This window comes from Sebastes umbrosus, chromosome 11 (genome assembly GCF_015220745.1).
Source record: "Sebastes umbrosus isolate fSebUmb1 chromosome 11, fSebUmb1.pri, whole genome shotgun sequence".
NCBI lineage: Eukaryota > Metazoa > Chordata > Actinopteri > Perciformes > Sebastidae > Sebastes > Sebastes umbrosus.
The window spans coordinates 20,669,536-20,682,753 of NC_051279.1; the positions used below are offsets into that span (position 1 = coordinate 20,669,536).

The window sequence follows — 13,218 nt, forward strand, 5'->3', positions numbered from 1 at the left end:
AAAGTTCCTATACATACAAATAAGAGTAAGATAGTTACTCATGCTTGGTATCGTAACACAGCTAGAATTGAAGCATGATGTGATATACGTTCTTAAATTGGACAACATCTGTTGGTCAGTATTTTGGCTTCTAAGTTGATACTGGGTCTCATTTGGTTACCAAAACAGGTCTGCTTGACTTGTGTGGTCACATCAGTTGTATTGCCTGTGCCTTTCCGTTGTGTGGCGTTCAGGAACAACGTTTCCTTTGTTAGACTCAGTGTTTCTGAAAGATCTTCATTGTTTCCAGTTTCAAACCATCCTGAAGTGTATATTCCCAACAGAGACAGATTCAGGGGGCATCTACAATAACATTGAATATGTTTGGGGTATTTATCCACTGTAGGATGATAGAGAACCTGAGAAAAGGCCAACTTCGGAGTGCAAAAAGTGTCAACAGAAGCTCAGAGCGTGATTCATATTATGGAATAGAGCTGATTTAATTGAAGCAGATGATACATTGGTGAAGCCAGGAGAAGTCATAATCACGAGCAAGATTCCAAAGAAATGCAGCACAGGCCAAAACAGGGATGTTGGACTGGAGCCAACCATTGTCCCCTGTATTGTCGGTCGAGGAACTCTGCACTATGGGACGAGCAGCTTTCTGGCCTGATGTAGTTTCTTCCCAACACTTGACAAAGATGGGATTGTGCAGCACTGTGTGTCGCATAGCAACAGACTCAGTCCAAACACAACCAACTTTGTGTAGATATGACATGCTTCTACAAACATTATTATACTGTGCGAAAACAATCTAAACGCCAGTGAAAGTAAGTTGTGATATGTAACGATTTCAGAGTTTCTACTGCAGTCCAAATTTAAGCACAGTAAGATTTTTTTATTTGTTATTAAAGAGGACCTATTGTGCTTTTGTGTATTTTCCCTTTCCTTTAATGTGTTATATAGTTTTTTGTGCATGTAAAATGTCTGCAAAGTTACAAAGCCCAAATTTCAGGCCAAAAGGAGTTACTCTCCCCCACAGAAACACTGCTCCTGAACTGCCTGAAACACCTTGATTGAAGTCCTGCCTTTTCTTCCGTAACGTGGTGATGTCACCAAGTAACACATTTGCTTAATACCTGCCTAGCAGTAAGTTTGGCACGCCCTCAAACACAGCTAGTCAGAGCGGAGCTTGAGTGGGAAGTCGGAAGAGTTTGGTTCAGTTGACCAATCACAACAGTGGGCCAGCTGACCAATCAGAGAAGACTGGGCTTTTCGGGAGGGGAGGGGCAGCAGCTCAAACAGAGCGTTTCAGAGGGTGAAAAGAGGTGCTGCAGCACAGCCAGAGAAAAATAAAGCGTTTTTTGAACAATAAAGCATTTAAACATGTTCTAGTAGAAAGCCCAAAATACAAGCATGCACCTGAAAATAAGCACAATAGGTCCTCTTTAATGTAAGCTGAGGAACATAGTTGATCTATGACTGCAGCTGTGCGTGACTTAGTATGCAAATTATCAGTATCTTTCGAATGATGCAGCGTAAAACCTCTGGAATTCAACCACTTCAATCCTTCAAATTAAATGAGACTTTGATGACAATACAAACTATTTCACTGAATAAAAATGTAATTGCATTTTCTAATACATAAACAGACAATGCCATATCAGTGAAATGTAAGTCAATAAAAGAAAATCCTGGTACCCAATTTACTCTACATGCTCTATGAATTAAACAATCACACAGGTTGAGCAGCTTTAGAAAATTCCCTGAGCACAAATACACACGCAGCCTCTCTGAACTCAACATTGAGCAAATGCCCCTTGGCACTAAGTGACATTTCCAACATGGGTGACAGGACATGGACTGCAAGCCTGGGAAAGATGCAAGCAAGTGTGGACAAAACCCATAAGACAAGGTTTCTGACTATTACCCAAAACTTTGCAGCTCATGATGTGATTTTTCTGTAGTATATATATATGTGTAGGCCAGAACATCTCTGCAGCACCACAATATTTAATTTAAAAAGGTATTTTGACACACATTTTGCCTTTAACAGATATAACGATTTTAACAAATACTGCGCTTTGAAAATTGCAGTAGGCCATATTGCATATTATATATTATATACTGCATTCATATGTGGGTTACGGCAAGGTAAACTAAAAAGTGATCTTTTCCCTGGTTTATTCAAATAATTGTAAGGTTTGTGATTGATTTAGAGAGCAAGAAACATCATGACATGTTTTGTCAGCTTGGGCTGCATTGATTAGGATACTGCCAGTAGCTTTTTTTTTAACGATGCACTATGTTTCCCAAAACTCTTGGTCCAAATGCAGTCTTAGCTGAACTGTCTGTGCCAAACATGACAACAGCTATTTAAATCAGGCAGTACTTTTCATTCAAAAGTTGCCTCTGCAAAAACTTCTATCTTTTAAAAATAATTCTTTGTGTGTGGCTATATCTGTACAAACACAGACCAGGAATTTACTCACAAACAAGCTACTATTCAAGCACATCTCACTTTTAAAAATCCCAAATTGTACAAAAGATAACAAATAAACAAACAAAACTATCACTAAGATTACCTGGCTGCCACTAGGTGTCAGCAGTGTCAAAGTATTAAGTGTAATACATTATTTGCCACATGACTACTCTGTATCCCCCCAGTTATGTCAATCTACATCACATGACACAGAAATATAATCATTCATCTTCAACATTCATGAGGCACAAATGTGTTCAACTCCCCCCCCACATCACGACAGAAAAATAGAGGGAATTGTGGTTATAGACTTTAATGTTTAAACCTTGGGATCGTACAGTATATTCAAACAACAAAACAGAACAATATTATATGATGCATTTTAACACTATGAAGTATTATGACCAATTTGTTACAGTGGAATGCCTCTTAATGAAAAAATATATTTTGTACCACAAAAACAAGTCTAATCAGCTGCCAATAAGAAAACTACAAGCGAAGAATAATCTGACTATATCCACACATCTAGCACCGTGTACAACTATTTAACAGCATAATCAAAACCAACACAACAAACAACATCGCAGAAGTGTCAGTTTTAAAAAATAAAGCTTATCTTAGGAGGTGTAAAAACTGTTTTCCAGATCATGAACAAATTAATTTTCCATTTCTGTCATCGCGTCCTTGTTCTTCTTCACTTCAATCTTCTTGCCCTGTTGGTGTTTAAAAGCAGAAGCATCACAATATTGTAGTTTTCATTATTTCAACATTAAACAGGACATAGGTTAATGTGCCATCAGGAGCTGCTTTACCATCTCCTTGAATTTCTCAGTGCGAGCCGCCAGCAACGCAGTGCGGTTCTCTTTGTTCGCCTCCATCTTCTGATTGAGCTTCTCCTGTGTCACCTTGCTAAACTTGCTGTCTTCTTCTAAGGCCTTCTGGATGACCTCCTTCTCGTGCTCTCGTTTCTCAGCCAAGTGTTTGAGCACGTCAGCCTCGTGGCTCTGACAAAATGACAAAAGAGAAGTGCTGCAGTAAGAACCTGAATCCTAAATCTATGTGCAAGGCTTTACAGCTCAGTTAGTGGTATTCAAAGTGTTTGCTGTTAGCAATTCGTTATTTCGGACAATACCTTGCGTCTCTCCTCTGCAGCATCCAGTTTCCTCTTGATCTCATCCAGCGATGGTGCCTTTTTCTTGAGAGGGGACAATGGAAATTCTGTCTTGGCGTCAGGGGTTGTGGGGCTCAGGATGACCTCAAAAGCCTGACCGGAAGCACGCTTGTTCAGCTCCTTCACTAGGATGTCTGCAGATGTGTGATCAAGGTCACAACATAGCAACATTTTAATTAATCAACCATTTTTACTTGATGAAGGACAAATAATTAACTGATTATCAAAACTGTTGATCAACTATATCAGCACTTCACTAGATAATGCTTCCATTGAGATTCATTGTCTGGCTGAGGATAATTAAAGGAGGTCAAGCCGGCCTCCTACTGCTTTTTTTAAGGGGTCACTGCTTTGCCAGAGAGGTCAGAGGAGAACAATTATCCCTGCTGTGTGGCAGCATTTTGCATTTCCAATGAAGGGGAAATGAAAACAAGATGTGACAAAACAAAGACTGTTTTTAAGTCAATGTAGGAGTGCTGCTTTACAGATTACTTGTGCAACTTGTTTTACCAACCACATCAAAGGACTCCAGTTACTTGTATTGAACTGAATAACGTGTTTGAGTCTTGCAGGTGGTTTCAGAGGTCTTAATGACATAACAACTTTGCTTTGCAATACTTTTCTGGTGAGAAGCACTCCTGGTTAGCTGTTTTATGCTGTTGTTTCTTTTCTTTTTTGTTCATTGGAATTTTAAAAGACATTTATGCCAAATTCACACCAGGCAGCAGTGAAGTGCGGCTAATTGTTTCTGCCGCCGGGAGGCATGTTCATGTTTTTCAGGCGGGAAGAAATTCTTTGTAACATAGGTCAACATGTCACAGGAGTCACAGAATCTGTTTACTGATTGGCTGTGGGTCCTCTCTGGCCACACTTTGCCACTGAAAGTTCAACTTTTCCCAGCTATGCCACACTGCGCCGCAGAATCAACCGCCGCAGCTCACTGAGCTCAGGAGCGGTTGTTGCAGCTTTTCATAGACATTGCATGGCAGCTCGCTGCAGGCCGCACTTCGCTGGTGTGAATTTGGCGTTAATGATGTATAAAGTTTTTAATTTAACTTTTTTTTTTTTTTTTTTTTAAATGTAAAATTGCACACCAAGACTACTCATCTACATGACTGTTTGCGAAGTTTAAACCTACCTCCACAGCTTTCCATTTCAGCAGATATGTTGCCTCTTTGATACCACTAAAAGAAAACATGGAAAAAGAGATTACTATCAAGCAATACATGTCTAATTTTACAAATTGGATAAGCTTAAATTATTTCACTTTAGTCAACAGTCCACATATGAAAGAATGCTACTTTTGCAGCATGCTCATGTCCTCTCAGCAGTGCTGGAGCTGACAGCTCATGTTTTAGATAATCGGTCAAGCATGCGAACATGCCTTTTAAAAAAACAGTTAGGTTTTCTAGTTCCCCTGCTGCTTTGGCTTATAGAATCAAAACACACATTGTTTCAGGCATAGTAAGGCTAGTACAGGGGTCTGCAACCTGCGACTCCGGAGCCACATGCGGCTCTTTAGCCCCTCTCCAGTGGCTCCCTGTGGATCTTTAAAAATGGAAATGAATAACTGTTTTTTGTTTACATTTTCATTTTTATTTATCATTGTTGTAGGTATATGGTACGACGGAGTATTAGGGCCACATTGAGGAAAAATAAATAAATCTGAGAATAAAGTCATAGATTTACGAGGAAAAAAAGTCGTAATATTATGAGAATAAAGTCATAATATTATAAAGTAGTAATTTTATGTTATTTTCTTTTTTCTCGTAGAGTTATGACTTTATTCTCGTAATATTACGACTTTTTTTCTTGTAAAGTTATGACTTTATTCTCGTAATATTACGACTTTTTTTCTTGTAAAGTTATGACTTTATTCTCGTAATATTACAACTTTTTTCTCGTAATATTCTGACTTTATTCTGTAAATCTCAGCTGTTTTTTCCCTCAATGTGGCCCTAATACTCCGTAGTACATTTACACTTTGGCCCTCACTGCATTAGACTTATACTTATATATACTATATACTTAGACTATAAACTGTGTTACCTTCATCACAATGCTCAAATGTTTTTTGACAGACAGATTTCTTTTTTTTTTTGCCTAAAACGGCTCTTTTGATAGTAAAGGTTGCTGACCCCTGGGTTAGTGGATAACCTCATTACTCCATGTATTTTGTTTAATTTGAGGACACATGGATGCAATTAGTAATCTCCTAAAATATACACAGCAGTGGGTACTGTATAGTTGCACAATATACAGTTATATCGTTACATAATCGATTGCCAGCAGCTATACATGACATGACTTGTCAGGCAAACGAGTTCTCCACCTCACTGATGCCTCAACTAAAAGTACAACATGTTCATAGTCACACACAGTGGAAGGGTCTCCAGCATGAAGGCAAGAAGACCCTGCTTCGAGTTAATCACGAGGAGTGGGATAAAAAAGGTGATGTTTGTGGGTGCCCCACTGCTCCAGAGTGCACCCATGCATTTGTGCAAACACACACAAATGTATGTGTGCACTCTGGGGCACCCATGCATGGGTGCCCCAGAGTGCACACACACAGAAATGCATGGGTGCCCCAGAGTGCACACATGCATTTCTGCAGCATGTGTTGTTGCAAAAATGGCGGGGGCGGGGTTGATAGAAATGCTGCACGAGACTTCATTAAACACTTGGAATAAGGCACAAACACTCACTTTGAAAAAGTAATTAAACATGATAATGATGGTGAAGAACAAGAAAAAAATGAAGTTCCTGACCACTAAGGTTAGTTTACTAAACTTGCATTATTACATAATATCGACTCAAAACAAACAAAGTTAAATTAATTGGTTTATAGTGAAACGTTATGGAAAGATGTTGTGCCTAAAATACAGCGTTTGAATGAGCTTTTTTGAATTTTGAAGTAACATTACTGTTTCTGCACCGAGGCCAACAAAGTCCTCTAATAAATACTATAAACTGACTTATGTGGTGCTGAACAGACTTCAAGAGTCCAAATGTACCTTTAACTCTACAAGGCTTTGTGTGAAAGGTGTGAAAGCCTGGCTAAACATTAGCATAAAAGCTTTGTTCTCACCGTCAAGTGCCTCAGCTTGAAAAGCAGCAGACCTTCTTCTTCTTCTTCTTCTTCTGTGTTCAGACCGCCAACATCTGCACCTTCGCGCAAAAAAACCCTCCTAACCAACCCCAACCGTTACCAGTGCGGAGCGCTGTGATTGGTCCAGAATCCACCAATCACAGCAGGTGTTCAACCTCACGCGCCAGGAAGGAACACACAATAACAGACACAGAGCTGGAAACACAACCTCGTGGCTGTGAGAGCAAAAACAAGCCTGACAAGACCAACTGTTATGCAACCGTCTCTGATTAAATCATCCACATTAACCAAATGTGTGATTCTAGATATGCCAATCAGTATGTGTCACATTGAAGGAAACCTGGCTGGAAAGTTATTAGTTTATTGTACAGCAAAGTGGGGTTATGTTTCACTATGTGCCTGGATGTATGAACAGAGCTGCATTATGATTAATGCAAATCCAACCAATTGTTTTCCTTTGACGATTTTTCTGAGCTTATTAAAGCCCATTATTTTATATTAGATTTTTTTTGTATTAAAAATTGAATTGTCAGTATAAGAAAGTGGCATGCACTTCTTAAAGCTGCAGTGGGTAGAAATGGAGCAATTTTAAAAAGTTATTCTTATTAAACAGTCACTATATCCTGACAGTAGTGCATGAGACAGGTAATCGGAAAAAAAAATATCATGTGCCTCTGTGTCCTCTGGTGCTCCTAATGTCATCAGCAAGATTTCACAGACCGGAGGTAAACAACCAATCAGAACCGAGCTGGAGCAGCTGTCAATCACTCGCAAACTCAGATCAAACTGTCAAACTACGCAGTGCTGATCAAATATTAATTATTATTCTGTTCTGTAATGCCTCTTTCTCACATTAAATGTTTTCAGAAACATCTTGTAGTGTACTGTTTAGCTGTAAAATAAGAAAGTTTGTGACCAAGCAGCCATGATGAGATCAGTTGAGGAAATACCAAGCATCGCCCAACAGCCGGAGCAAACTTTCTCATTTTACAGCTAAACAGTACACTACAAGATGTTTGAAGTCTACTCACTGCTGCTTTAAGTAAAACTGGGTTAGGCTATACAGTGTAATCAAACAGTAGTTAAAACTGTATGATTAAATGTGCTGTCCATGAAAATAAATATGTAAGATTTGATGCAGTCTTGCCTACATTATTTGAGTGAGCGAGACATTAAAATGGTCACGATACCCCATTAACACACCCCAAATTATAGTTGAATGCCCCAAATTCAGAACATAATTGAGTACATTGCGAATGTTTTTTGTCACCAAATACAGTGCTCATGAAACATTACTCATTAAACATTTTACAGATACTGTAAAGCATTTATTGTCATCACATTCATCAGTAGTTGCTCTACGCAGAGTTGTAGTGTTTTGTCACAACATATGATGATAACATGACAACTCATGCATCGATCATTGAGAATAATGTAAAAATAAATAGAAAAAGTAATTCCCAATGATCCACTGAACACATATTAACAAAAGAGTTGGAGACACACCATAGATAGGTGTTTACATGACTAAATATCTTGTCTAATTATTACGGCCCTTATCTGGTATCGGTGTCTGGACTATCGAAGCTTTGTGAGCTGGTCAGGGAGTTTCCTGACACCCAAGGCAGCTATGAAGGGTTCAGATCGCCGTTCACTGAACCGGGACACCGATGTCCTCCTCATTGTCCTCTGGGATGGGGATCTTCAAAACCTCATTCAAGTATGGTGTCGGGTCCACAAAGACTTTGTCAAAGATGAGGTCCATCAAGTCATCCACATATCCTGTGCAATATTTGACAAAAAGAAAGATTTGGTCTACCTTTTTATCATTTTTACATGTGGGTTTGTATTTTTCCCAGGTTTAAATTTGTACTGTATATATTGTTTACTGAAGGTGTTACAAATCTGAAGTGCAATACTAAATACAACATGTACTTTACATAGGTTTTTGTTTGGAAAATAAAGGAATGTAACACTTACGGAACGTCTTCGCTGGTTTCTCTGTGCCTTCTGCTTCCTTGTCAGCATTTTCATTGTAGTATAGGGCAGCCAGGTAGAGTCTTGAAGTAGAGTAAAGAGAAAATCAGAAATGTAGATAATAGCAGACTGTACACATTTTTATAAGTTCTAAATAACTAAAGCTTAATTTACCTGCACAGCAATCCAACAAATGGAAACCTAACGCTTTTAGGAGCAAAACGAGGAATGGCGCGGTGGAAAGCCTCCAAAGATGATGTCTGTGGGTGGGGGCTCAGATTTGCGACGTCTTTTAAGATCTTCTTGTTCGTCATCACCTTTTCCAGCTTGTAGAAAGCAAGAGTTCCTTAAAAAGGAGGAAACAAATGTTTATTTTACCTCATAATACAGTATTATTTTAAGAAAAACCTAATTAAATGAATGAGTACACTAATCTTTCATAAAATATAGAATGTTTGTTATTGATAATTAAAATAAGAGGAGTCGTGTGATTAAGTTTTGGTCTGTATATGACCAACACACCTGCTGCCAGCCATTTATTTGGGTCCGTGGTTTTGCGCAGTGGATGCAGGCACTGGGGGTAGATGGGGTCCTCATGTGTGTGAATATCCAGCACATGGTTCAGGTGGGAGGTCCACTTCGCCACTCTCTCTGGTCCGGTGGTAGATGATGCTGCAGTCCAGTAAATGTGTTTTTTGATAGACGGTAACCACTTCTGTAGTTTTTCACAGTCCTTCATCTTGGCGATCTCCTCCAGTTGCTTCGAAATTCCTACAAATGCAGTGCAGCATATCAAAATTAAAATGTGTTAATCAACTGTAAACACACAATGTCTCACTGCATTACGCTATAACTGTAAGGAAACAACGTGTTTCTCACGTTACTCAGACTACATGTACAATCATACAGACTATTGCTATGTGTCTAATGCATTTGATTTAACAGCTGCCGTGTGTGTGGACCGGCCATTGCTACAATGTGTTTTCTGAAGGTCAACATTGATTACCCATACAGTCAACACATGCTTTTGTGCGTTTCCCCTCTTTAAACATGCACATAAACATAAGGAAATATACCTTTCTCCATGTGCGAGATGTCACAGTAATGGGTGATGTTGCTTTCCCTCAGGAATTTCTGTATTTTTGGATGACGCTTAATGACGATGCTATCCAGAGTCACACCACGTTCCTCCAACAATGTCAGGCTCCTCTTCATACCTTCTTTTTCCCTGTGGTAACCTGCACCGACCTCATTGCTCTGTCCAAACAAACAAAAAACAAAAAAATTATAAATATATATATTAGGGCTGTGTGGCTAACTGTAGGCTGAGTATAAAATGGTAAGCTTTTGTGTTAAAATGGCAGTGGGAGGGGAGACAACGACAACATAACACATATTGTACTTTGCTTTGCTATTATTGTTTAATGAGAGATGAGGACAAAAATCAGACTTCAAGGATTTTCCTTTTTATTGAAGTGAAAACGGCGGCAAAATGTGCAATTATCACATCAGTGACCAATAAAACTAATTCTCTAATATGTAGGCCTATAAATAAATGAATAAATAAATAGACTGTAGCCTATGCCAGCATATAAAATAAAGGACCTGGCTTTGTTGGCCTGGTTATGTTGTAATCAATGCTGATGTATAATGAATAATGTGGGATTACTATTTCTCCTATACTGTATATATATCTATATAGATATAGATATATAGATATATATATTTAAAAAACGCAATGCATTCAAATACAGATTTGGACGTCAATTATTATAATTATTAAAGTGTTACATGGACAAACATTGTAAAAAAAACTAAATGTAAAAACTTGTTAACATTTAATTTCAACTCACTCACGTGAACCAACTGGATATCAACAACCATGTTGGTCTTGAGGTCCATCATGGTGTAGCAACCAAACTTTGCAGAGCGCCCTGTGAAAACATTGTTATGATCTTTGCGTGAGTCAGTGGATGGTATTATACATATATTGATTGTAGTGTGTGACATATGTTTTTATGACAACCTCAAAGTAGAAGTACCTGGAGAGACAGCCTTCATGTCACCTCCAACTACCACTTTGTCCTCTTCACTGAGCCGCTGTACCGTCACATCTTGGGATGTTTTCCACTTGTTCACAACAGCTGGCTCGATGAACATTCTCGTATGGCGACGAAAGGTGTCATACTGGAACATCTGCAGCTCCATTGCTTTGAAGATCTAATGGTTGACAAAATTGACAACAGAAAGGTATATGTAGTAGCATTTCCTATAATTTGATCTGAATAAGGTGCTACAAATTCAACAACATTACACGCCATATTCAACGAGTCAAAGAGTGTTCTTCATTTACCTTCTCAACTTTGAAGAAAGATGCTCCACTGAGATACACTGCTGCGGAAAGCTGGAGGTTCCCGGCTGGAGTGCTTCCCAGAATGGGTTGGCTATTCCATTGTCGGGAGTACTGACAATAGGGGCACAGCTGTTCCACTGATATGAATGTACCGATCCTTCGGGTCTGAACATCACACGCCCGCACGCACACAGGACACACCTCGAACAGCTCCATAATGCAGCTCTCATACACTATAAACTTCTTGATCTTATGGTCGGGACTGGGTGCTTCACTACTGTCAGAGAAACAAAAAAGAGCTACATGTTATGAGTCATGATATGACTTGATCTATCTATCTATCTATCTATCTATCTATCTATCCATCTATCTATCTATCTATCTATCTATCTATCTATCTATCTATCTATCTATCTATCTATCCATCTATCTATCTATCTATTCCTAGCTAAAAGTAATGCAGTCAAACAACAGTCCTGTAATAAATTCTACGTGGGATAATTGAGTAACTCACGGCATGTCTGTCGACTCTGTTAAATCTGTGTCTGACTCCGCAGGATCATAGGTAGGATCCTGCTTTTCTGAATCCACCTTTGAAGAGCTGCCCTCAAACAACTCCTCATCTTCCTCCTCCATCTCCTCCTCCTCCTCCTCCTCCATCTCCATCTCCAGACGAGGTCTCTTCGATGGGCCAACACCAGAGTCTTTGCAGGGCACAGTAGCCTGGACACCTGGAACAGAATTTTAACCTGACATAAGACACATAGAAATCTTACACTATCAACACAGCTACTAAAGGCTGCAACAGCTTGTTATTAAAATTTGCCAGTTTTCCTAATAAACTCGGAAAAAAAAGATTATTTCTCTGTTGATACAATGCTAATTGCCATTGTATTTTACATGGTTGGAAAGCCTGTTTATTTACCTTCACAATGATGTCCAACTTGTAATGATCATATTCAACTACAGTAGATTTTAATGATTCATTTACTGTATTATTTCCTTAAACCCATATGGCACAATATTAAGGACACAAAAGAAAATAATAATAAAAAGAAAATATTTTTTTTGACATGATCAGAATCAGCATCATCTTTATGGACCAAGTATGTGAACACTAACAAGGAAATTGACTCTGTTTGTTGTTGCTCTCAGTGTACAAACAGAACTATACCTTGTTTATACTAGGCTACACACCTGTACTCCTGTAGTAAGGCCCCAGAGTCCTGGAAGACAGTTGTGTTCTAACATGACGTGTCGGTGTTGTGTCGGTCTGGCAGGCAGCATCCTTCTTTGTATTGATATGTAGTGATGTGCTGGCCTGCTGTAAGGAGGAAACAGTTAACAGGTTACAACTTCATCTCAGATGTGTAGTTCTGCCAGCAGCTACTGTACATTCATTATATGGTAAAGCTTACAGCTTCAGGGTTTGTAGTCGGGTCTCTGATGGTCGGTACTGCTCCTTCCTTGAGCCTCAAAGTATTAGCAAATCCGGTTTTATACTGGCCCGCGTTTGTATAGCAGTTCCAGGTGAAATGGTTTGCGCACACATACGGTCTGGATGTCACGTTTAGAGGCACATTTCCATCATAGATGAAGTGGATCCACTTGAACTTCGTATCCTGCGGTGGGAGATGGAGACTTCTGTGTTGGTTCTTGCAGCCAACAACCGCACAAGTTTGTTTGTGTACCTTCAACATCCTTCTTCTTCTTTCTTATTTTTCCTCCTCCTCCTCCTCTTCTTCTTTTTGTTCTTTGGTGTTTATTGATGGTTGGCAAACCAGTTTATTCGTGCATTACCGTCACCTACTGGACTGGAGTGTGGAGCAGTAGATTGGCAGGAAAAAATAAATAAATAAATAAATAAATAATAATAATAAAAATTTTTTTTTTTTTAAAAAAAAATACATAAATAAATTAAAAATAATAATAATAATAATTATAATTATAATAATAATGAGGAAAACTCTAGATTTGTTTAACTAAATCAGTTTCTCTTAAAAACTGAATAATTTCCCAGTATATATGTTATCTGCTGTGTTCCCCAATAGACCTGACAATAAAATAAAATAAAATAAAATAAAATAAAATAAAATAAAATAAAATAAAATAATAAATAATAATAATAATAATAATAAATAATAATA

General features: G+C 38.5%; 2 protein-coding genes across 3 annotated transcripts; both read right to left on the reverse strand.

Moving 5' to 3' along the window:
* Positions 1-2,758: 2,758 nt before the first annotated feature.
* Positions 2,759-6,838, reverse strand: stmn1b (stathmin 1b). Its single transcript, XM_037785838.1, has 5 exons — positions 6,721-6,838; positions 4,771-4,816; positions 3,594-3,766; positions 3,274-3,465; positions 2,759-3,174 (listed from the first exon to the last, which is right to left on the reverse strand). Exons 2-5 carry the CDS (start codon positions 4,784-4,786, stop codon positions 3,118-3,120), a joined length of 438 nt encoding a protein of 145 aa, XP_037641766.1. The 5' UTR covers positions 4,787-4,816; positions 6,721-6,838; the 3' UTR covers positions 2,759-3,117.
* Positions 6,839-8,047: 1,209 nt separating this feature from the next.
* Positions 8,048-12,832, reverse strand: LOC119497554. 2 transcript variants are annotated; one of them, XM_037785771.1, is made up of 11 exons: positions 12,490-12,832; positions 12,269-12,395; positions 11,586-11,802; positions 11,072-11,345; positions 10,761-10,938; positions 10,576-10,652; positions 9,795-9,975; positions 9,241-9,489; positions 8,893-9,064; positions 8,722-8,801; positions 8,048-8,523 (listed from the first exon to the last, which is right to left on the reverse strand). In XM_037785771.1, exons 1-11 carry the CDS (start codon positions 12,769-12,771, stop codon positions 8,393-8,395), a joined length of 1,968 nt encoding a protein of 655 aa, XP_037641699.1. In that variant the 5' UTR covers positions 12,772-12,832; the 3' UTR covers positions 8,048-8,392. The 2 variants fall into 2 exon arrangements, with proteins under 2 accessions (XP_037641699.1, XP_037641698.1); XM_037785770.1 differs by having other exon boundaries at positions 11,072-11,348; positions 12,490-12,829.
* Between the last annotated feature and the right edge of the window lie 386 nt (positions 12,833-13,218).

Coding starts and splice junctions, on each gene's coding strand:
- stmn1b (XM_037785838.1), bottom strand. Junction 3,466..3,593: donor CTGCAGAGGAGAGACGCAAG/GTATTGTCCGAA, acceptor TCATTTTGTCAG/AGCCACGAGGCTGACGTGCT. Junction 3,175..3,273: donor CTGAGAAATTCAAGGAGATG/GTAAAGCAGCTC, acceptor AAACACCAACAG/GGCAAGAAGATTGAAGTGAA.
- LOC119497554 (XM_037785770.1), bottom strand. CDS start 12,771: ATGTTGAAGGTACACAAACAAACTTGTGCGGTTGTTGGCTGCAAGAAC. Junction 11,349..11,585: donor ACAGAGTCGACAGACATGCC/GTGAGTTACTCA, acceptor TTTCTCTGACAG/TAGTGAAGCACCCAGTCCCG. Junction 9,490..9,794: donor CATCTCGCACATGGAGAAAG/GTATATTTCCTT, acceptor CTGCATTTGTAG/GAATTTCGAAGCAACTGGAG.